The sequence below is a fragment of the Camelus dromedarius genome, chromosome 32 (assembly GCF_036321535.1).
Source record: "Camelus dromedarius isolate mCamDro1 chromosome 32, mCamDro1.pat, whole genome shotgun sequence".
NCBI classification, from domain to species: domain Eukaryota; kingdom Metazoa; phylum Chordata; class Mammalia; order Artiodactyla; family Camelidae; genus Camelus; species Camelus dromedarius.
The window spans coordinates 22609521-22632556 of NC_087467.1; the positions used below are offsets into that span (position 1 = coordinate 22609521).

The 23036-nt window shown below is 48.6% G+C and overlaps 1 protein-coding gene across 7 annotated transcripts in view; it reads right to left on the reverse strand.

The window, feature by feature from the left end:
- Positions 1-23036, reverse strand: part of PIEZO2 (piezo type mechanosensitive ion channel component 2) — a 281019-nt gene that overhangs the window by 142297 nt on the left and 115686 nt on the right. For all 7 annotated transcript variants that reach the window (XM_031439202.2, XM_031439203.2, XM_031439201.2 and 4 more), the window contains exon 4: positions 7399-7441. In XM_031439202.2, the coding sequence (XP_031295062.2) occupies positions 7399-7441 (43 nt within the window). The remainder of the gene's footprint in view (positions 1-7398; positions 7442-23036) is intronic.

Sequence of the window (23036 nt, forward strand, 5' to 3'; positions counted from 1 at the left end):
CCCGTGAGAATGAAACCAAAGACAGCTCTGGGACCGGTGCAACGCTGTAACGTTCGCTCCTTCAACTGTTCTGCGTACGTGTAGAGAGGTGTGCCTGTGAGCGCGGAGATGTGGGTCAGGGCAAAAAGGGGCGGAAGGAATTGCTTCCACTTTGTTCATCATCGTGGATCGTATGTCTCCAAGGATGCTGACGGAAAACCCAGACAGTTCCCCTGAAGCCTGCCTAACACAGACTACGCCTTGTCCAGGCAGTGGTGTCTCGGTCCCTAGCTAAGGGGTTTAACGGTCTGAGCTACAGGAAAGACATCTTACAGCAGCTAGAACTATCACAGAACTGATTTTTTCTTACGACGCAGAGCAAATGAGAACTCTGAACCCACACTTGTGAGTCTCTGTGAGCACAATTCTCCAAAACATTCCCTGCCACAGACTCAACACCCAGATTTACCTCCATATCAAGCAGTGTGGATTTCCCCTTACTCATCGTGCTGCCTGCACCAAGACTGGAAGCCTTTCGGTGATCTGTTACACAGTTCGTTTGTTCGTGTCATTAATGAAATCTGAAACCGTCCTGCTACCTCTCATTTTGTCTCGAACCAGGTGCCAAGGTGACCACGTTGGAACTCGGGGTCTCCGTTCAAGAATGCTCCGTTCTCTGCAGGACCTGACCTTAATCACTCATTCACTCTGAGACTGTTTATATGAGTCATAATGACCTGGCTCAGTGAAGATGGAGATTACAAATCAGAAGATCTTTTCTTCCAGCCATGTTTTGAAAGAAAAGGGATGACTGATTACATCCTTTTTTTTCTAGAAGAAAAATAGATCTGTTCACCAAATGTTTATTAAATGATGTCACTTGCTTGAATAAAAAAAGGTTACTTTCCAAGTTGGAAGCCAAAGTCCTAAGTAAAGCTAAGGCAGCCTAATAAATGTATTTAGTTATACACACACACGTACAGCCACACGTGCGCGCGCACACACGTGCACACACACATGCATTAAACACATACGTACACTCACACACACAGTCATGGACACATATGTGTGCATATATTAATCCGTAGCTTTTACTCTGTGTTTCAGGTATACCCAAGATATACTTGGCAGATCAAACAAAAGAGCAAATCTCATCAATCGCATGACTAAACTTTAACGAAACTGATTATATGGTACCTCACAGACGTAAAAGCCTCGGACGTAAGATGTAACTTTTCCTCTGATTGTGTGGGAGTTACACTCCAAATGTTGTGGACTGAATGTTTGTGACCCCTCAAAATTCATGCTGAAATCCTAACCCCCAATTTAAAAGATGAGGCCTTCGGGAGGTGATGAGGTCATGAGGGTGGAGCCCCCTGTCCCTCAAGAGATGATTGGATAAAGAAGGTGTGGTGTGTACATACAACGGAATACGACTCAGCCATTAGAAAAAATGAAATGCTGCCATTTGCAGCAATATGGATGGACCTAGAGATGATCATACTAAGAGAAGCCAGACAGAGAAAGACAAATGTCATATGACATGACTTATACATGGAGTCTAAAACAATGACACAAATAAACTTATTTAGAAAACAGAGACAGACTCACAGACATAGAAACAAACTTACGGTTACCAGGGGTATAAGGGGGGAAGAGGTAAATGAGGAGTCTGGGATTTGCAGACACACACTACTACATACAGAATAGATAAACAACAAGGTCCTGCTGCACAGCACAGGGAGCTGTATTCAACAGCTTGTAATTGCCTGTAATGGCAAAGAATATTAAAAATATATATATATGTGTGTGTGTGTGTGTAATACATATATGTATACACACACATACATGTATAATCCAATGACTATGCCGCACACCAGAAACTAATGCGTTGTAAATCAACTATACTTAAAAAAGAACAAGAACAGGAGACTGAGGAAGGTCTGGGAATTAAGTGACTGTTTGCAGGGACACAGAATAAAGCTGTTTCTCCTCTCTCGGCTCTCAGGGCTGAGCCAGCGGGAGCTGCAGGCTGCCCCGCCCTCCGACCAGCTGCGATGACTGATAAAAAGACACGGGGACCCCTGTCTCATGCTTTCTCAGAACCTGTCTTTCTCTCTCCGACCAAATCCCCGGGTGCTTCCCCATCGAGGACTCCGTCAAGTTTCTCCAAGCCGCTGACCAGCTGGCAGTCAGGCAGTGGTCTGGGTGCCTGGGTATCGAGACAGACCCATCCCTCGTGTCCCAAAGCAGGAAGGGCAAGGAGCAGTGTGCACAGCACAACTTGTCCAGCCCCATCACGGACGACTGGGGGACGTGTTACTAGAGGAGGGTCCAGGAGAGAGTCGTCAGGAGAGGCTGCACAAAAGCAGTGACGTCTAAAACCCGAGGTGGGGGGTGGAAGCTCCCCAGGGAACAGATGGGCTGTGGAAAGCTGCCACTGAACCCTCCAGATGCACAGCCATGCCTTTTGAATCATGTCCACACTAGGAAAAAAAATCCTCCGAATGAGTTTCATCGTCGCCGGCTGCTTTCAGAGTGATTCATATTTTAAAACGTTCTTCGAAGGAGCGAGAGATGTCACTCCGCCATCCAAGTAGAGCATGAAATAAAACCGTGTACAATTTCGTTACTAGTAATGCAATCAGAGGGACCACGCTGACTATGGAGACTAAGAACGGCCTCCGCGTGTTCTAAGTGAAAAGAGGCGTGCGGTCAGCAGAAGGCTGCTCGCTTTCATGGAGGCAGCAGCACGGCGCCCCGGCGCGCACGAGCTCGCCTTCTGTTGGCGGGTCACTGGGCAGGAGCCGGCTTACTTGTTGACATATTTTCCTGCCATGCAAAGTGGCGTTCAGGAGAGAGAAGCCCCTGGGCAGACCTGCCCCGATCGCGCTGTGTGGGACACATCCCGAGCTTTCCGGCAGCCCCACCTGTCGGCCCCTCCTGCGTACACGGCGGAGGGACACTCTGCTTCCCCTAAATCAGTGAGGTGACTCGCCTGGGGCTGTCCACTGTGAGTTGCAGTGACAGAGGCCACCTCTGCGTGGACGCACGTCAGCGCCAGTGTGCGGTTCCCCAAGCTCCGCCTCCCTGCTTAAGCAAACTGAGAAATGCCGTGTCAAGACAGAGGTGTCATGGATTGAAACCAGGGACACCCGGTGCAGAGAGGTCAGCTGCTCCCAAGCTGTCTGGCCTCCTCATCAGACGTCGCACCAGCGGGAAGGCAGCACTGCTGTAAGGAGCCCCCGAGCATCGGGGTGACCCCAAGATGCTTACGATCCTAGGCTTAGAAAACCTGCGTGGAAAGGTGAGCTTTCTGATGGCGATAGAACAGCTAGGCACACATCCTTTCCTCCACAATAAAAACCAAACCAAACCAAACGGAAACAAAAGTCTCGTGTTGTAATGCGGGGAGCCACACTGTAGCACCAGGAGTGGAAGGGGTGTTGTCGGGGACACCAATGTTACATGAACCTACATCCTTCCTCTGTCCTCTGCGGAAGTCCTAAATTAAACTCCCAATGTCACCCACGGGGGCAGCTGTCTGCAAGGTGAACATAACCTTTTATCATGAATCCAGCCATCCACACTGTGACCAGGTGTACTTATCCTGAGGCCGTGAAAATAACGACAGTTTCCAGGAAGGAAATGGCCAACCATCACCTCATGGCAAGTGTCGCTGCCCCAGGGCAGGCCGGCCGGACGCCTGGGGCTCCCCTTCAATCACAAAACGCACAGCAGAGGACGCCTTCGCTTTCCTTTCTGGGGGAAAGTGCTGAGGTTCAGCTGACTCAGTCCCTCTTTTATTATTTTTTTTTACGACATGACCACTTTTTGAAATACTCTGCTAGCAAACAGATTGATGGGCAAACTTGAAAGGGCCTAGAGCTGAGAGGATCAATATCTCAGAGTGGCTTTAAAGAACCGGAGAGCTGCCTTTGAAGATACAACTGGAATTTCCTTTAAGAGAAAGGCGAGGGGAACCTGGAGAAGCAGAGAAGCCGCACGCAACAGGCCGGGTGCGGCCTTTGCCACAGGAAACGCGCGACAGCCCCCAAACCAGTGACTGCTCTGCATCTCATCTCACTGGGCATCTGGCAGCAACAGCTCCCTGCTCGTAAACAAGAACGGACGACCCGGGGAACTCGGATGACAGTTTCAGATCACGCCTAGAAGTACAGACGCAAACCCCAACTCCCAATGTATCCCTCACCCCCTCCTTTCCCCCGGGTCACCATAAGTTTGTTTTCTACGTCTGTGAGTCTGTTTCTGTTTCGTAAATAAGTTCATTTGTGTCATTTTTTAGATCCCACATATAAGTGATATGCACCAGAAATTAACACAACATTGCAAACTGATTATACTTCCATAAAAAATAAAACTAAAAAAAAAGAAAAAAGAATAAAAATAGGAATGGTCACAAAACTAAGACTACAGTTCAAAAATACAGCCTATCACCTGACATGTTTCTTAACAGTGTTTTTATTTGCACATCTCTTTGGAAGCATGCCCGTTTAAGAGAGGCATTATGGAAATCCTCCTGTCTGGTTTCTTCAAAATGTTCACAAAATGAGAACAGCCAGTGAGACTTACGACTTAGGATGGTGTCCCCAGGAGCCACGAGGGGGGGGACCTAGCACAGGGACGCCTGTCACTCGGGGACTCAGGGTGGCTTGCTGCGGAAACCTTAGTCTCTGGAACCAGGCACAGCTTCGCTCAAGTGCAGCTCAGTACCCCAGTACCCCCGGGTGGCCACGACCTCCTGGGTGGCTACCCGATTCTCCTCGGGCTCCTGGACCTATGACGTGGGGACCACAGCCCACCGTGCGGGTCACAAACGACGGGCAGCAGCTTCTTGTCTTTGTCAATAAAGTTTTACTGGAACTCAGCCATGCTCGCTGCTGTGGCCGCTGCAAAGGACCCGCAGGGCCGGTGGACATGGAGGTGGGCGCTCTGCCCTCGATGGTAAAAGTCTGCCGGTCCCCAGTCTGTGGCCTGTAAGTGATGGACACGCCACAGTGCTCGGTGCCCGGGTGCTGTTCTCATTAAACCATTGCTCAAGTCAGCAAAAGGCGAAGGTCACGTAAAGTAGGAAGGAAATGTTTCAGTTGCCAAACCCTGTGGACTGACGAATCCTTAACCATCTTAGAAGCAGCTCTCGCCCAGAGGGCGCCACTCAGGAGACGGCAAAGAATCTGAGCCTGTCCTTTAGGGAAAAAAACTCAGGCTAAACGCAGATTAAAAGGACATTAAGATAGCATTTCTCACCTATTGGGCTGGCAAAAAAATCCTCGAGTTTGCCAGCATGTTCCGGTGGCGAGGCTCTGGGAAGTAATTACTCTCACCCGTTGCTGGTGGAAGTGCCAACTGCCAAAACTCTAGGGGGAGAAACTTGGCCACGTTCAGAAAAATTCCATAAAAACTTGCTATTCGGTAGTGCTTGGGACTCTCCCGCCAGGATCCCTGGCAAAAACACAAGTGTGCCCCAAGCTGTTCCACATGGTCCCGGATGCTGGATGGGCTTGGCACTTCCAGCCTCCATGGCAGCACGGAAACGAGCAAGGACCAGGGGGCCTGCATCAAGGGGCGAGGCGTCCACACGCGGTGGGCCTCAGGGACGGAAAGGGAGCGATTACGTTTACGTGACACGGGGACAGAATGTCAAGGTGAACGATGCCACAGACAGACTAGTCCAGACGCGGGGCCGTCTGCAAGCCTCCTGAGCTGGTTTCCTCAGAAGTCAGTGACTAACGGAGCTGGGAGGGGACTGGGGGACCCGATCCCTGTACAGAAGCTTGCGGTGAGACAACAGAACAGAACGTGCGGTGACAGCGGGGAACCGGTCTCACCGTGGTGACTGTTTCAAGACACACGCAGATACCCCGTCACCACGCTGCACAGCTGAGACTCACAGAGTACAGTATGTTCATCACGACTCAGAAAACAAAATTTACCAAAAACAACTAAAATGGGATGTGTGGGATTTAGGAGTCTGCTGACTCAACCTGGCATCTGGAAGGTGACATCTCTGAGATGATCAGGACGTGGAAGCACCGACTGGGTATTAAGCAGTGCTGAGGACTCACAGGTGTTCGTACTGGGGGTGAGTGTGGCTTATGATTCGGGAAGAAAGCACCCATTTTCTCAGAGATGTATACTGACTTATACAGGGATGAAATGACACGATATATGAGATTTTCTTTAAAATATTTCAGCCTCCCCCCCAAAAGTGGACAAAGCAAGTGTGCAAAGTCTCACTGATGCTGGGCCGTGGGCACGTGATGTCTGATTAGCTGTTTCTCCCCTTTGTTTGACTTTTTCATAACACAAAAGACAAATCAAGAGAAAGATCCTCTGGAAAAAAGATTTCACACAGAATGAAGCTGCATGTGACCTTCATCCTTGGTTTCACGCTGGTCTGTGAGAGCCGCCCACCCCAAGGCACCCTCCTCCAACAACCGTAAAGACGCCGTGACCTGCCCGGGCAACCACGGGGACGGGGCCGACGCGAGGAGGTGCGCGCAGGGAAAGGCACAAGCTGAGAACCAGTTAAAATGGTCCTGGAAATGCCATCGCCGGCCGCCCGGGGATGAGCCGGCTGTTCGCACTTGCTACCGCAGAAATGATGCATTTTAAGGTATTTTGCTCTTTCTTTTATGTGGTCTAAGCTCTGTCAGCATAAAAACACATCTTCAACACTGTGAAGAGAACTAGTCAAAATCACCGACAGAGCACAAACATTAGAACGACTTTTCTCCCTTTCAATAGCCGTGTCGACGCCGAGGTCACCCAAGCCGCCGTGAGCCGCTGTCAGGTCTGTACGACCCGACCTCCACATTTTCTGATGTTATTGTGAGTCAGTTTTTTTTCCTTTTGCGGAGATGCTGGTGTAGAAATGCTTTTAGCTCAGAGTGACATGATGTCAGCCTTTCATTTAGAGCTAAAAAGATCGAACGGTTTTAATAACTGGAGGGGGGAGGGCAGAGCTCACGCTCAGCAGCACAAGGTCCTGGGTTCAGTCCCCAGTCCCTCCATTAAAAAATACAGTCCTTGGGAAGACGTGAATATAAATACACACTCCTCTGTACTTAATGGACAGAGCTGAATGCAAATGGAAACAAATGCCATCTCCTGTAATGCTCTAACCCGGCTCCTTCCCTTCCCTGCTGCTTCACAGTTTAAGGAGCATTTTCACATAGACTGCTCCACTTAATCCCCCCTCCACTCCGTGCTCAGGCAAGGATGTTATAAAGCAAAGGTCGACCTCACAAGGAAACTGAGACTCAGAAGTGATGGCGCGCTCGCAGGCACGGTCACAGGAGCAGCGGCGGCGAGACCACCAGTTCCCAGTCGGTGAGCTGCCGGCAGCAAACCAGGTCCTGAGTAACTAAACGTGGGTTCCTGCGAAGTCCTGCTTACCTTTCAAAGCCGATCTGTCGGAACGTCTTTTCCCAGGTTGAGCCTGTAACCAAAGGAAGGGACACCGTGAGTGCAGGTCAAGGATTCCCAGAGTGCTATCCTGTTTTTGCATCACCTGGCAGAGACTTGGTTGGATATTTAAGTGGGATAGCTGTTTTCCCTTAAATGCGTTCCTCCCCGCCTCCACCCTCAAATGATCCTCCGGAGAACAGCGCAGGGAAGTGTGCCCCCTCAGCAACACGACAGCACCCACCCCCTCCTCTGCTGACGCAGCGGCCACGAAATCACTCTCTGAATTCCACACGTGTCCCGGGCAGAAGAGTATGAGGAAAACTCTCCTGTTATATAATGAACATCAATGCTGCTGCAAATGGCATTATTTTACTCTTTTTGATAGCCGACTAGTATTCCATTGTGTAAAATACATCACAGCTTCCTTATCCAGTCATTTGACGATACTTGAATTAAAAAATAATGGAACAGCATACTGTAGGCTGCACTCCCTACAGCCCAGCTTTTAACATCACGGGGCACTTGGAAAGCCAGTGGACATCCGGACCCCTGACTCATTCTACACCAAGGCTTTACCTCCCCAGCGCTGAAGCGCAGGGTTAACACTTCTTTTTTAAGCTAAGTATTTTGATCACAAGTCTCCTGATGCAAAAATGCTGTTCCCAGTGATGTGACTTGATGACCAGTGTCTCCAACTCCACAGAAGCACAGCTGGGTATAAAAAAGATTCTCTACAGTTTTTCCATGAAATAATTCTTCCTCACAATATAAGCATAATAACTTCTGACCACTTTACATAAAGAAATGTGCTGGCGTTTTAAATCAAAGACCATTTTAATAAAAAATCTATACTTATAAGAGCTAAGGGTTCATGCCAACCCCCACTTTTACCTTTTCCCCGATGCTCAGGCAGTGGCGACAGCATCTAGATTTCAGTAACTGTTGCAAGTAAACACCACCGCCTGCCCCCCACCCCGGGCCTACATCCTCGAGCGGTGTCGTCCACTAGGGGCTTAATAATCACAGGAGGCAATTATCACCTTGCTGTGCAATTCACTCCTGCAAACAGGAAGAGGGGATTCAGCTAAAAAAGCGTCCCTGCCTCTCCCTCACGTCGCAACAAACCAGGGTGGCGTTCAGGTTTCTTTGTTGAGAACCCTGCCCAGAACACTTTATTCTCAGGTGGCCATTCAGGGCTTCCCAGGCTTCGGACAGGCTTTCGGGAACGGCGGGTGGCCACACAGTGTGGTGCCTGGGCCCTCCCTGAGGACGAGGACGAGGCTAGTCGCAAGAGAGCGGGAATGGTGGCGTCTCACTCAGGGATTTGGGTTCATACTGCTCCGTTAGGATGGAGCATTTAAACAGTTGTTATAAACAATAAAGGACTAAATTTCGGATGAATTACACATACTCGTCCACACACAAGTGTAAAGCAGATTCAGGTTTATCTCCTTGGTTGAAGTTACTGTCATCCGGCTGAATTCCAATCTGCTTTGCTGCGCAGGAGTAAAAGGCGTGGAATTTTAGTTAACCAGCCCAGGAATTTCCCCTGGCCCCTGGCCCAGCGGAATGAGCCCGTGTGAATGTCGTCTGTCCTGCGAGTCACAGGCGAACAACTGAGAGTCCTTATCTCAGGAGTTCTTGGAAGACAGTCATCCTGTACCCGAGACAGAGGCGATTAAGAATGTACAACCCGAGTCAGAAGCCACACTGAATTCAGGACAGTGGTAACGGCCTGGCCCGGACTAAGAAGTGGGAGAGATTAAGCGCCCCGTGCCAAGTGGGAACCAGATCGTCTCACTCGGACCCCGGCGGGGAGGGTCCGGGGTGGGCCCGGGGAGGGGCAGGGGTTACATGCTGCCTTTCTGGACTTTTCTTGCTTTCACTGAGAAACAAAACACCTTTCAAGGGGTTCCCCCCCTATTTCCATTTCCCCCCAGATCTTTTCAGCATATTCCTAAACTGATTTTCAAAATAAACTCTAGACAAAAACACTCTTTTGAACAGACTCAATTTATTATCAAGGTAAAATGAAAAGTCTAAAAATAAACAACTTGGCTATTCAGCACCATCCGGCTTTTAAAACATGGAACTTTAATTAAGAAACAGGTTCCGTCTTCCTATTTCTGAGAAAAATAAACTTATGCAACAAGGCAGGATAAGCTAAAAGTTTTTTTTGGGGGGGGGGGTAGCGAGACTTCCTGTGCTCCTTAAAATAAACATCCTTCCGCACAGCAGAGACGGTGGAACGCAACGTCCCTCCAGCCACCAGGCAGCAGGTTCCCAGGAACCTTTGCACCTGACTCGCAGCAGGCCCTCAAACCCGTCTGCTGCGGGGCCTCTGGTAACCATCCCAATACGTTAGGTGTGGGGCTGGATATATTAAAATTTGGTTTCTGCCCTCGAATACAACATACCCCAGAGCTTTGGGTTTTTACGTCTTTTGTGAGCACTTAGCCACGATGGAACGAGAAACACACAATAATTGGAACAGACATACCCAGATCCTTTGGCACCAGGAACGTTTTTGGCAGCCCATTATTCTGTTGCTGGGGAATTCTTTTAAAGCCATTCACCATGTTTTACACGGTAAGGTAATGTTACTCCCCTCTGCACGAGAGAGAAGTCGAGAAAACAAAGCCCCTGGCAGACTCCCTTGATTCAACACTTTTTAAATGAGATTTATAACATGGAGAAGTCTGGGACACACTGCATTCTCCAGGCGAAGGCGCGGAAAGGAAGACACGCAGCCTGCAGAAATGGGTGCAGCCCACAAGAGGGACCGCTCCTCTCTGGTCTCAGAGGAGGCAGGCAGAAAGAGCACCCTGTGATTCTTCATTTTTAAAATTTGCCCTTGAGGGCACCAGCATCCCAATGACAGAGCTGAAGTCAGGAGAGGAGGGAGGACCAGAGTCCAGAAGCCAGAGACAAGCTCCGGGCTGACAGGATGCAGAGCGAGTTCCGGCGTCCCACCGTGAGTCCCAGGTGACAAAACACCCTTTAGCATCCTTCTGCACCAGCACTCCAAGGGGGCACCTCTGCCTGGAGCGAATCTATTGACAGCTACTCCTGCACAAAGTGAGCCAAGGCTGTCTGTCCACCCCCTCACTCCTGCTTCTGCCCCATCTTCCTGCTGGCCTCGGCAGCTTCCAAGCTCCCTTCCTTCCTGAACAGAAAGCCATTACAGAGACTTCCTTTCTTTGGGAACTATTTGCCCAGGTTGGGGAGTTGCTTCCACCAGCCTCCAGTCACCTCACCTTCCGCCCTGGCCGCTGAGGTGGGGATCTGGGCACCCTCGCAGCATCCATCTCCCTGGCCTCAGGGGACCAGGATGGGCACGTGATGGGCTCAGTCAGGCCAAAGCGGACCCTTGCCCCGGCTGGCTCCACCTGACAGGTGATAAGCTCTCTGTCCTTACCTGTCAGAGAACGAGGGCGGCGTGAGCCCAGCCCTCACCACGTTCACCATGCGGCCGCAGGGAGAAAACTGTGGAAGAGGAAGGAAGGGGTCTTGAGCAGGAAGCTGGGAGAGGGGAGGGGGCCACTGATGGCACCTGGGGTCTGTTTCCAGCTGTTGCCATGCCCTCACCTTCCTGCCCCTCCTGTTTTAGAGGGAAATCTGTGTTGTTTCCTCCAGCCTTAAGTCTAGCTTCAAGTCTGACATTTGTATCTCAAAGAGCACTAAACATGAACAATGAAAATAAGATTTTCACAATCCTTTGAGCATCCAAATTTTTGGTGGGAATGGAAACATTTAAGTAAATTCTAACCTTTTAAAACCGTATTTTAAATTAAGAGAGTGGACATTCTCCTCTAAATTAACACAGCAATAAAAACAGGTTAGCCAAGGCATGGAGGCACCTAAATGCCCACCGACAGATGACTAGATAAAGAAAATGTGGTGTGTGTGTGTGTGTGTGTGTGTGCATGTATGTATACATGTATGTGTGTATATATAGATAGGCAATGAAATACTACTCAGCCATAAAAAAGAATAAAATAATGCCATTTGCTGCAGCATGGATGGACCTGGAGATTATCATATTAAGTAAGCCAGAGAAAGACAAATATCATATGATATATCACTTACATGTGGACTCTGAAAACATGATACAAATGAACTTATTTACAAAACAGAAAGACAGACAGAAAACAAACTCATGGTTATCAGGAGGGAAAGGGGGTGGGAAGGGATAAAGTAGGAGTTTGGGATTTGCAGATACAAACTACTATATATAAAAAATAGATCAAAAACCAGATCCCACTGTAGAGCACAGGGAAATCTATTCAGTATCTTATTAACAACCTATAATGGAAAAGAATATGAAAAAGAATATATGTGTGTGTGTGTGTGTATATACATATATATATATATATACACACACACACACACATATATATATATATATATAGTATATAGATAAACTACACATATATATGTATATATAACTGAGCCACTATGCTGTACATCAGAAACTAACAACATTGCAAATCAACTATACTTTAATGAAAACGAGCAGGTTATACTGGTGCTCTTACAAGGTGCCAGCTTCACACAGATCAGCTAATTTAATTCATGAAGTCAGTACAGTTATCGGCTCCCTGTTCGGAAAAGCTGAGGGGCAGGGGATTCGGGACTCCGGGCCCAGGGCTTTATCTCCCTCCTGTCCATGTGGCTCTGTCCCACGGGGGGTCCTGTCCTTGTCTCTCTTTCCTACCCTTTGTGTCTTGCTCCAATTGGAATTTTTTTTTTTTAAATCCAGAGAGTTTTTGTGTGTCTGATTAAGTTCAGATGTCACCGTAGTGACATCACAACGTGCTACCAAAGCCCTCCTCATGTCACTCTTCACCTGGAACCTACAAGCTCATCCCGTGGGAATTTTGTTGATCTCTGCGCCCAGCGGCAGTCAGTCTGCACAAAAACACAGGGATATGCACCCTGCACTGATGGAGCAGGGCTGATCATTTTTTATTTCTTCTAATTTTTCTGGAGTAGTGGTTTAAAACCACAGGGCTTTGCCTGTTACTTGAAACCAGACGTCTGAGTTCTCCCAGGCTGCCTCTGGTCATCTGTATTTTTTTAACAAATTACTCTGGGGTCTTTATAACATGAAGGGGTTTTCAACAAGTCCCATTCTGTTTTTAATTTTATTTCCTCCCAAACGTTATTGAAAATGCAAACATCTCCTCCTTCATGTTGTAAATTGGTTACTCACTTTGTTTGTATTTCCTCGATTACTTTTATTAATAATTTTTAAAATCCATTTGTGGCTCAATTTCTAATACAAAAATAAAGTCACTTGGGTTTTCCTGTAAGTTTCATGATGCAGCTGGGAAACTGGCGGTCAAATCAGGCACAGCTTTCCTTCCAATGGAACAGTCTCACACCGAGCACATCCCAGACGGTGAGCGCCATCGGAGCTCGGACGTGCACCTCTGCTTTTTCCAAAATAATTAGCAGAAAAGCTCTAATAATTCATGGGAGTGGTAGATTTTTGCCAGCAGAGCCCTATAAAAATGGAAGCACTTTCATATATTGCAGGTGCTGCCAGGCAGATGACACGTGACCTGGCAGAGAAATTGCTGATGAAACACTCCAACATCGGGAAATCACACCACTTCTGAGTTTTCTGGTGGAAGCTTCATTTGCATTATCTTTAACTCTTTCATGCAAAAGATCTTCACATCCAATCAAAGAGTCGAGATTTCACCAGTCACTAAACACTAAACATAATGTGAAATTCTAAGCGAAAAACGGATTCTTCTCAGTTGACTAATGGTGACATTCTGCTTTGCAGACGTTAAGACGCTCGGGTGTTGAATTGTAGCTGAACTCCATTAAACCCAAGAAATGGCTGCTCTAATGGACGATGGTATCCAAGTAATGCAATTTCCCCGACAGTGAGCAAGGTCGGCATTTTGGTGAAATGCTGAGATCTGCAAAATTTCCCGCGTCCTAATTCCCAGATGTGACTTATCATTAATGGGTTAAAAGTAACCGGAAGAAAGTAAGGATAAGGAAAAATTCTTCACCACCCTTCAATCAATAATTTTTCTATTAAAGAATCTCTCTATATTTTTTAAAACACCATTTTCACCTCTGTGGAATACCCTTACTTTGTGATGTCCGCCATTCCCTGCTCTGATGATTCACATGCAGATGACGCTGCTTTAATCACTTAATAATAAGCAATGTAACTCTTTCCATGTCAATAAATAGGGGCATGGAGTCGTTTTACTGCACACAGAGTATTACATAAATTCATAAAATGCAAGTTCCTCATTAACTATATATAAACTCATTCTACATTTTTGCTATTATACATAACAAAGTTTTGAACACCTTTTGCATATATCTTTGAACACTTAGTCAGCTATTAGTTTGAGAGAAATTCCTAAACCTACCTTCGGGGAGCTAAACTATCGCAGTGGGATACATCGTGTGTAGAATTCCGATGAATAGTACCCAAGTTTTACCTTCAAATTTTACTCAGATACATATACTTGACTGAATTCAGTTCTATGAATCCTTTTATAAAACATTTAATTGGAACTTACATTTCTATAATTAGGGATGAAATTAAACAAATGTTCCTAGGTTCGGGGGCAATTTTACTGCTTTCTCTTGTGAACTGCTTGTTAGGTGTTCGTCTTCTGTCCTACTGATTTGTTAGAACACTTTGTACATCAGGGTGAAGGATCACTTTGTACATCAGGGTGAAGGATCTCAAATGCAGCAAGTCTGAAGCAAACACATTTGCCCTTTAGGTTAAAGTCTTCAATACAATGAAGTCTTCAATACCGTATTTTCCTGACTAGAATTGATGAATATTTACATTATTGATGGGTTTCGATCCTTTTAGCTTTTCGGTTTTTTTCATTTACATATTTGTTGTCCCAATAGGTGAGGAAAAATACTAAATTTGTTTCTCTGCTCTTCGCGAATCTTTAATATCCACGCCCCTCAGCCGTAGGAGGTCTTGAATGAGCATCGTGTGTGTTTTGTGCTACTATCTGAGTCGACCAGTCGGTCTGAAACAATGCCCCCCACCATCCACTCTGTGCGGTGACTAGGACAAGCCTGTTCCCAAAGGCCGCACACCCTGCTACAAATGGAGGAGGCGGCAACATCTTAAATAAAGATGTTCTTGTGGAAAATGACTTTCAAATTACTGTAAAACAAAATATAAATCCTAAATAATTAACTCCCTCATCACATAATCAATTTTTAGACATAATTATTGGCTACAAAATGTCTGGTTTAAGATTCGATCTCACTGGCTGTCTGGGACGATGCTTCTACCAACCTCCCCCTAAAACAGCTACAGACACAGAGGAAGTGAGGAACACACAACTTCTCTCATCTAAGATCACAGAACCACTGACCGAAGGTTATTCTAGGGCCCCGAGACGCGGAGCGGTGGGGGGGGTGGATGGGAGAGCTGGAAGGAGAGGCTGAGGTTAAGGTGTCTGTCTGTCTGTCTTAAACGTAACAAGCAGGAAGCTGTGGTGAGCAGAGGTGGAGACGCAGAGTGGAAGGACCCTGCAAGACTCTTAGCAGCTGAGAGAGGACAGGACTCTGCCCAGAGGTCACTGGCCGCGGCGGGGAGCGCCGGGGACCCTCTCTGCCAAAGTGATGGGCAGGGAGCCCGGGTGGTTTACAGTGCCTTAAAGAGGCAGGAAAGGAGTGAGGCGTGTGCGTGACGGGTGCAGGAAACAGCGTCCTGGTTGGTTGCTCGCTCATCTGGATGAATGCAGTAACGCGCACTCTGTGCACAGATTAGTCTCTTCAAGGAACTGTGCCACGCAGAACGCGACCTGTACGCAGAACGCCACCGTTTCAGACCCCTACGGACGCGGCCGTGTCCCTCTCTGTGGAGAGTGCATCTCTACTGTAGAAGTCTGGACTGCTCAGCTGCCTCTGCATTGGCCCCATGATAATAAATCTGCTTTAAAGAGTAAACCTGTGATATCCATCTGTTTACCTGTTCTCTGTCTTTATGAGAAAGATCTCATAAAAGCTGACAAGACGATGTTTCCAGTAATTCTACTTTCAGTTGTTTTGAAGGCAGAGGAACAGGAGCTTCCTGTAGAGTCTCGTTAAGTTTTGCCCAGAAAAGTTAAACTCAACTTTCTACCTTTGTATGCTGTGCATCTGTAACACATCGGTTCTTTGTTTCCTGGAAATCTGAAGACGTTTGCACAGGGGTCCATCCTCTCATTTTTATAGGACCTTCACAATATGGCCTGAGATCAAAATTTACTGAGATAAAGATTACAGGAAAACCACCAAGTTAAGTGGAAAATCCGCAGGAAGTGCTGTGAAAATTCGCGGCCCGCAGGCCCCACCACCACCACGGGGCTCAGCCTTGGGGGGCACAGGTGGGGCCGGGCACAGGTGACAGGCCTGATGCTGGCAGGAGACCAGGTCAGAGACTCTCCCTAATGAGGGAGCCAGGAGCCGCAACCCCGGTCCTTAGATGTCACCCCTTCGTCACAGGATCACGAGGAACTCACGAGTGCTTGTTCTCCAGGCTTCAAACATAAAATTTTACATTTCAGGGCCAATGACGCACAACTTTTATCCTTTCTGAAGCCGTTTTGTGATTTCATGTACTTCAAGTAAATGGCAACAGTGGTGCTAACAGCCATTTCAGGGAGTCAGTGTTCCCTGAGAGACAAAAAGAAGCTCCTGCAGTGTCAGCAGGGCAGGTGGCCAGACGTCAGCTCTGGCAGCGAGGTCACTCCAGCCCTGGACCCTCGCCCACGGCGCGCAGGGCTCCGCGGGGCTGCAGACGCAGGCTGGGGGGTGGCCGCGCGCGCTCGGGCCGCGGGCTGCTCGGGCACCTCTGAGACCGGGTCTGCATGCGGTGAGGCGTGCGTCACAGCAGCCGCACCCCTTCCCGCACGAGGCGGGTGGCAGGCGGCTGGCGGCCACCGCTGATCCAAGGCCCAGACCGCGCTGCAGACAGCCACGCTGCCGGACCTGAGCTACACGCCGGAGCCTGCGATCCTGGGCTGCACAGGGCTCCCCCTGCGCCCCGCATCGCAGCACTCGCACTCACACCCAGACACACTCACACAAAGTCACACACACACACTCACATACAGAAGTCACACACAGTCACACACTCTCTCACATCCACAGACACACACACACGTCATACACAGTAACACACTCTCACATCCACACACACATGCACATACACACATACGCACTCACACACACTCACACACACAGAGACACACTCACATCCACACTCACACACACTATAATACATAGGAATAAGCTTTAGTATCGTTTCTCTTTTTAACTTGGAACGTCGTATGTTCTGCGGTTTGTTTCGGTTAATCCACATTGTATTATATGCTTTCCCTTTTAGTATGCATTTGCCAAAACTCCCCTAAAATCAACTTCGGGGAAGGGCACAGAATAGCTATGCAGGTAAAATCTGTAAATCACGTCATTCATTTAAACTAAGTCCCTTACTAAGAACTTAACAGGCTTAGAAGAGTGTTCGGATCGGTGTTTGGGAGGTTGTCCCTTAAAAGCCCGCGTGAGACCGTGAATCACAGGTCAGGGACCCTGTCACTCCCACAGAGACGGGGTGGAAGGGTCCCCGGCCGCCCGCCCCAGGTGGGGGCCACACACAGGGGAGGGCGGATGCTGAAACGCAGAGTTGGCCAACGAGGTGTCAACAAACAGCCGTCCCTTCTCCAGGAAAAAAGTAGTTATATTCCTCAAGGAGGAAGAAAGCAGAAGTATTTCAGTTTTCTCACTTGCCAGTGTTTACAGAACGTTGCCAAGGGTCTGTGTGGGGGGTGCTCAGTTTCCGAGGATGAGAATGTTCATTTTTATCCTCCTCTGGGCATCTTCAACGGCACTTCAGTTCCTCGTACGGCTTGTGGCTTTCTTTTCACAAACTACAAGCTCCCTGTTGCCAGAAGTGTGCGCCAAATAATAATGTTCGCTTGTAGAAATTAAACCCCAGTGGACATTTCGATAGCTGGAAATTTTATGAAAAAGAAAAACTCATGAAGCATATTCAGTTTAAATGTGTAATGGCAGCTGAGTTCTTGTTTTCCATGAACATGGGTCAAATTAAAACTTCAGACAAAAGCCCTCAATACTTACTTATTACGTGGAGGGCCAGGGGGGTCTGTCTTTCCTCATTTGTTAACACCGCTGAGAACAATTACACTGTGATACACCATAAAATATTAAATGTATACAGAAAAATATCATCTCACCACCTGCCACACATTTAAAAATTTTGATTTCAAGATCACCTTATTCCCTTATGGTAGATTAACCGATCGTGAGTGTGTGGGTTTATTTCTGGGCTCTGTATCTTGTTCCTGCCACACCCGTTTTGATGACCACAGCTTTGCAGTATAGTTTAAAGTCATGGAGTGTGACTCCTCCAGCTCCGTTCTTCTTTCTCAAAACTGTTTTGGCTATTTGGGGACTTTTGTGTTTCCATACAAATTTTAAAACTACTTGTTCTAGTTCTGCAAAAAATGCCATTGGTGCTTTGACAGGGGTTGCACTGCATCTGTAGCTGCCTTGGGTAGTATGCGCATTTCAACGATATTAATTCTTCCCATCCAAGGACACGGCGTGTCTTTCCATCTGGTCGTCATCTCCAATTTCCTTCATCACTGTCCTCTAGTTTCCCAAGGACTGGTCTTTTCCCTCCTTAGGTAAGCTTATTCCCAGGCATTTTACTTTTTGATGTGACGGTAAATGAAATTGTTTCATCTCTCTTCCTGGTAGCTCATTGTTAGTGTGTGAAATGCAACAGACTTCTGGATGTGACTTTTGATTCCAACAACTTGGCTGAGTTCAGCTCTGGTAGTTTCCTGTGGCGCCTTTAGGGTTCTCCACGTACAGCACCATGTCATCTGCGAACAGTGACAGCTGTACTTCCTCCTTTTCAGTCTGGATGCCTTTTATCTCTTATTATTCTCTGACTTCTGTGGATAGGAGTTCCAAAACTATGTTGAATAAAACTGCCAAGAGTGGGCATCTTTCTCTTGTTCCTGATCTTAGAGGAAATGCCTTCAGCTTTTCACCGCTGAGAATACCAAAGGAGGAAAGAATATACAATAGGGAAAATATGGTCTCTTCAACGAGTGGTGCTGGGAAGACCGGGCAGCTACACGTAAAAGAATGAAATCAGAACACTCTCTGACACCATACACAAAAATAAACTCAAACGGATTAATGACCTAAATGTAAGACCAGATACTATAAAACTCCCAGCGGAAAACACAGGCAGAACTCTGACATAAATTGCAGCAACATTTTTTTTTGGATCCATCTCCTAAAGCAAAGGAAATAAAAGCAAAAATAAACAAATGGGGACTAATTAAACTTAAAAGCTTTTGCACAGCAAAGGAAACCACTGACAAAATGAAAAGATAACCTCCTGAATGGGAGAAAACATTTGCAAATGCCGTGACCATTAAGGGGTAAATATCCAACATATGTAAACAGCTCGTGCAGCTCAGCACCTTTCTTAGGACAATCCGACGGAGCCACGGGCAGAAGGTCTGAACAGACCTGTTTCCAGAGAGGAAATGCAGATGGTCCACAGGCACATGGAAAAGGCGCTCAGCACTGCCCGTCACCCGGGAAATGCAAATCAAAACCTCAGTGAGATGTCACCTCAGACCTGTCAGAACGGCCCTCCTCAAAAAGCCAACAGACAGCAGACATCAGCGAGGGCGGGAGCAGAGGGCGCCTCGGCACTGCTGGCGGGGATGTACCTGGTGCCGCCACTGGGGACGACAGTATGGCGGTTTCTCAAAAAACTAAAAACAGAACTCCCATATGACACAGCAATGCCCCTCCTGGGTGTTTATCCAAAAAGCCCCAAAAGCAACATGGATAGACTCGGAAGGCATAATGCTAAATGAAATCGGTCAGAGAAAGACAAACACTGTAAGATATCACTTACATGTGGAATCTAAAAAATAAACTAGTGAATGTAACAAAAAAGAAACAGACTCACAGATACAGAGAACGAACAAGTGGTGACCAGTGGGGAGGGGGAGAGAGGAAAGGATGGTTATTAGATATGAAACAAGCTACAAGGATCTACTATGCAGCACGGGGAGCGCAGCCACTGCTTTGTAACAACTGTAAATGGAGTGTAGCCTTTAAAAACGGTGAGTCCTTACACTGCATTCCTGTAATTTATGTAATACTGTGCATCAACTATATTTCAATTCTGTAAATTAAAAAAAAATTTTCTAAGTTAAAAAAAGAGCACCTTATTCCTGAGAAAACTGAATATATCTAAGTGGTTAATTCTGTAATTATTTTAAATACCTTGCTCTTAAATGTCAGGTATTATCTTTGGGTTAATATTCCTGAAATAAATGGACTTGTAATGTAACAGCATCCATGAAAACAGGGAAAAGGAAGCTATTCATTCAATTTATTCAATGAATGTTTATTAAGCACTAAAATACGCTAGGCAATGAGAACACAGCCAGACCGTGGGCCTTAAGAGTTTACCAGGTAAGGACAAAGATTATCAGGACACACAGCACACACTCACACAGCACGCACACACACAGCACGCACACACTGTGGACAAAAAGAGGAGAGTGGGTTAGGGAGACAAAAGTTAAAATAGAGAATTTATACAAAAGTGAAACTTTTACATGTTTTTGACATGTTTGTTTTTGACATGTTTTGTTTTCTGTTCGATTTTGCACCATTTCAGGGAGTATATTCAGTGCACTAAATGCACCCCAGTGCTGTGCAACACACATCACTAACTGTTCCAGAATATTCTTGTCACCCCAGAAGAAAACCCCGAGCCCATTACATGGTCACTCCTCATCTCCCTCCCGCCCCGGCCTCTGGCAACTGCGGACCTGCTTTCTGTCCTGCGTGTGAGGGGAACCCCACCGCACGTGGCTTTCTGGGCCTGGGCGCCCTCACCCAGGGCCTGTGCTCAGGCTTCCCGCAGGTCTCAGCAGGCGCCGGCGGGTCGCTCTGTCTCACGGCCACATGGCCTCTCGCTGCGCGGACAGGCCCGTGCTGCTCACCCAGCCGATGCCCCACGCGCTGAGCTCGGCCTCGGTCCGCACCCTTTGCTTGTTCCACGTCAGCTGCATCACTTAAGGACACGAGCATTTTGTTCATTTCAGAAATCAGGACGTGCCCCCAGGTCCCCTCCCCGGCTCCGCACCCCCCAGCCCCCGTGCTGAGAAGGTGCAGAGCGCCGTGTCCTGCCCGGCAGCCCGCCGCCCCGGGATGGCGGCACCTGGGCGCCTGCTCACGGCCTCTTCCCGACTCCTGGCCCGGAGCTCGGGCTTGCCCACGGCAGGGCCTTCACGCCACGGGAATGCATCAGCACGACAGACCAGGTGGGCTTTCACGAATGCCCAGCTGTCACAAGCCCCCCAGAGCACCCCAGGGCGTGGCGGACGTCTGCTGACAGGCTCCCAGCTGCAAAGGCTCGGCTCAACCGGGCAGACAAAACAGACTGAAGCGGGGGGCTCTGAAATCGGGTCCAGCAAGTCCGCCGGGGGAGAAGCGGCCACACGAGCCCAGCGGGGCGGCCGGCTCAGCCGTCAGCCCTCCCTCGGGGGCCCAGTTATGCAGCTGGCCCTCTAGGCCACTGCTTTCGGGTGGAAAAAAGGAATCATTGAAACTGAGATAAACTGAAAGCAAGATTTCATGCAGAAGATGGAGTCCAGGCTGTTAGCCGCACTTTCAGCAAACACTCCCTCCTCTCTCCCGGACCAGCCGCGAACACACACAGCCGCCAAGTCCTGAGATGTCCCTGCCCGAGCAGGAAGCTGAGGGCACCACACGCACAAGGATCTGCCACAGCAGGACCCAAAGCTGGCGACCCGGGTGCCGAGAAATCACTACCTGCACACCCGCTGAGCTGGCCCCTGCTTTTTTCTGAGGTTTTATTGGAAACAGCCAGTCCTGGGCAGTCCGACAGCAGAGCCCACACAGTGGTCATCCACGCTGCTTCCGAGGAAGGACACATAAAAATGTCACTGTGGCGTCTCACTGAGCAGCCACGGGGGAGCAGGCATGGGGCGGCGGGCATCTGTCCCGGGGTCACCGCGGCGGAGGCAGGCAAGGCGCACACTCCCTGGATGTCTCTCCGAGCATCCTCTGTGTTATCCCGAGACCCGGTCGCACTCCCCAGGGTTGGTGTCTGACTCCCTTCAGCCTCGCAGAAGTCGGGGTTTTCTTTACTTTTTGGACAGAGATCTCCTGTGAAGCTCCAGGTCCTGGCCCCAAAAAGTGTCCGTGGGGGGCTCTGCTCTCCAGCCAGAATCCTGAATTTTGTCCGATGGGGAGATTCATGAGGGCGTTTCCAGGCCACAGACGGGGGAAGAGGGGTGCCCCCTCCCCTCCCCCAGGCCACGGAGAGAGGCTGATGCAACAGTTCTGGGACAGCCAAGGCTTTTCTTCAGAATCATGCTTTTTACTGATAAATATTGTTAACATTACAGGCACATGTAAGAATGTCTGACTAATCTCTTGGCACAGGGAGAATCCCTGGGCTTTCAATTCGAAGCAGTTGAACAGCCATCAATACGCTTTTAAAGATGCAGCCACTACCAGGCTTGAAAAAGCCTCTCTCCCTACAGCGTCTTCAGACGTGAGGCCCCCCCGACACGAGGTACGGCTTTCTCGGACAAACAGCAGAACCGCCCTGCCTCCCTGTGCCTCCAGGGCCCAGACTGCTGCAGGCAGAGCCCTCTGGGTGCTGGTGACACCAGCAGGCTTCCTTTACTTCACCGTGTCTGCTCTCTGCTTTAGGTGGAACTGGAGATAGAAAAACTGCATTTTCAGGGAAATAAAATACTTATGGCCAGGGCAGGTGACCAGCCCCTGCAGAACCTAGATGCAGATTCATGGATTTAGACTGGGGAGACCCAGACCTTCCCAGGCACGTCCTTCCCTCAGAGCGATGCCCTTTCGTCTCTCCGGGACGCAGTCCGCAGAGCAGCCTTTCAGAGCTGCGTGCCCATGGGAGAGGGGCTCCCCCCGGGGTGATCAGGAGAGAGCACAGGCCCTTCCCAGGCCTTCGACTTTGAGACAAACATCACCGCTTCCATTTGACAGGAAGAGAGAGGAGGATCTGGAAGTAAAACCGAACGTCTGCAAAGCCAAGGAGGATGGTGCGTTCTGGGCCGGGGCTGCGGGGTAATGGGCAGGAAGCCTGCAGAGCCGTGGCCATGACAGCAGCCTCAAGGAAAGAGGCGGAGAGCCAGGCAGAGGGGCCGCGTGGATGGGGACCACCAGTGACAGCGCGGGGAATGAGGAGGAAAGACGCCTGCCTGGTCCCAGGCCGTGATTTCTCTGCTTCACACGCGGTCCTCACTCCCCTTTGGAGAGGCAGGAGCCACGGTTTTATGTTTTTAATCTGGAGTTCTTAAACCATGCCTGGCACATAAATGCTTTATATAAACAATGAAGGGGGGTATTGTAAGTGAACAGATGTGCTGAATGGGGAACACATGGTTCAGCTGGTGAAGTCCCAGTCTTAAAGCCGTCACATCCTTCTCCACGGGGCCAGCATTACAATGGCCAGGAGTTCCCCTTGTTTATAAGGGACCTAAAGAGATTTGTGGCCACCG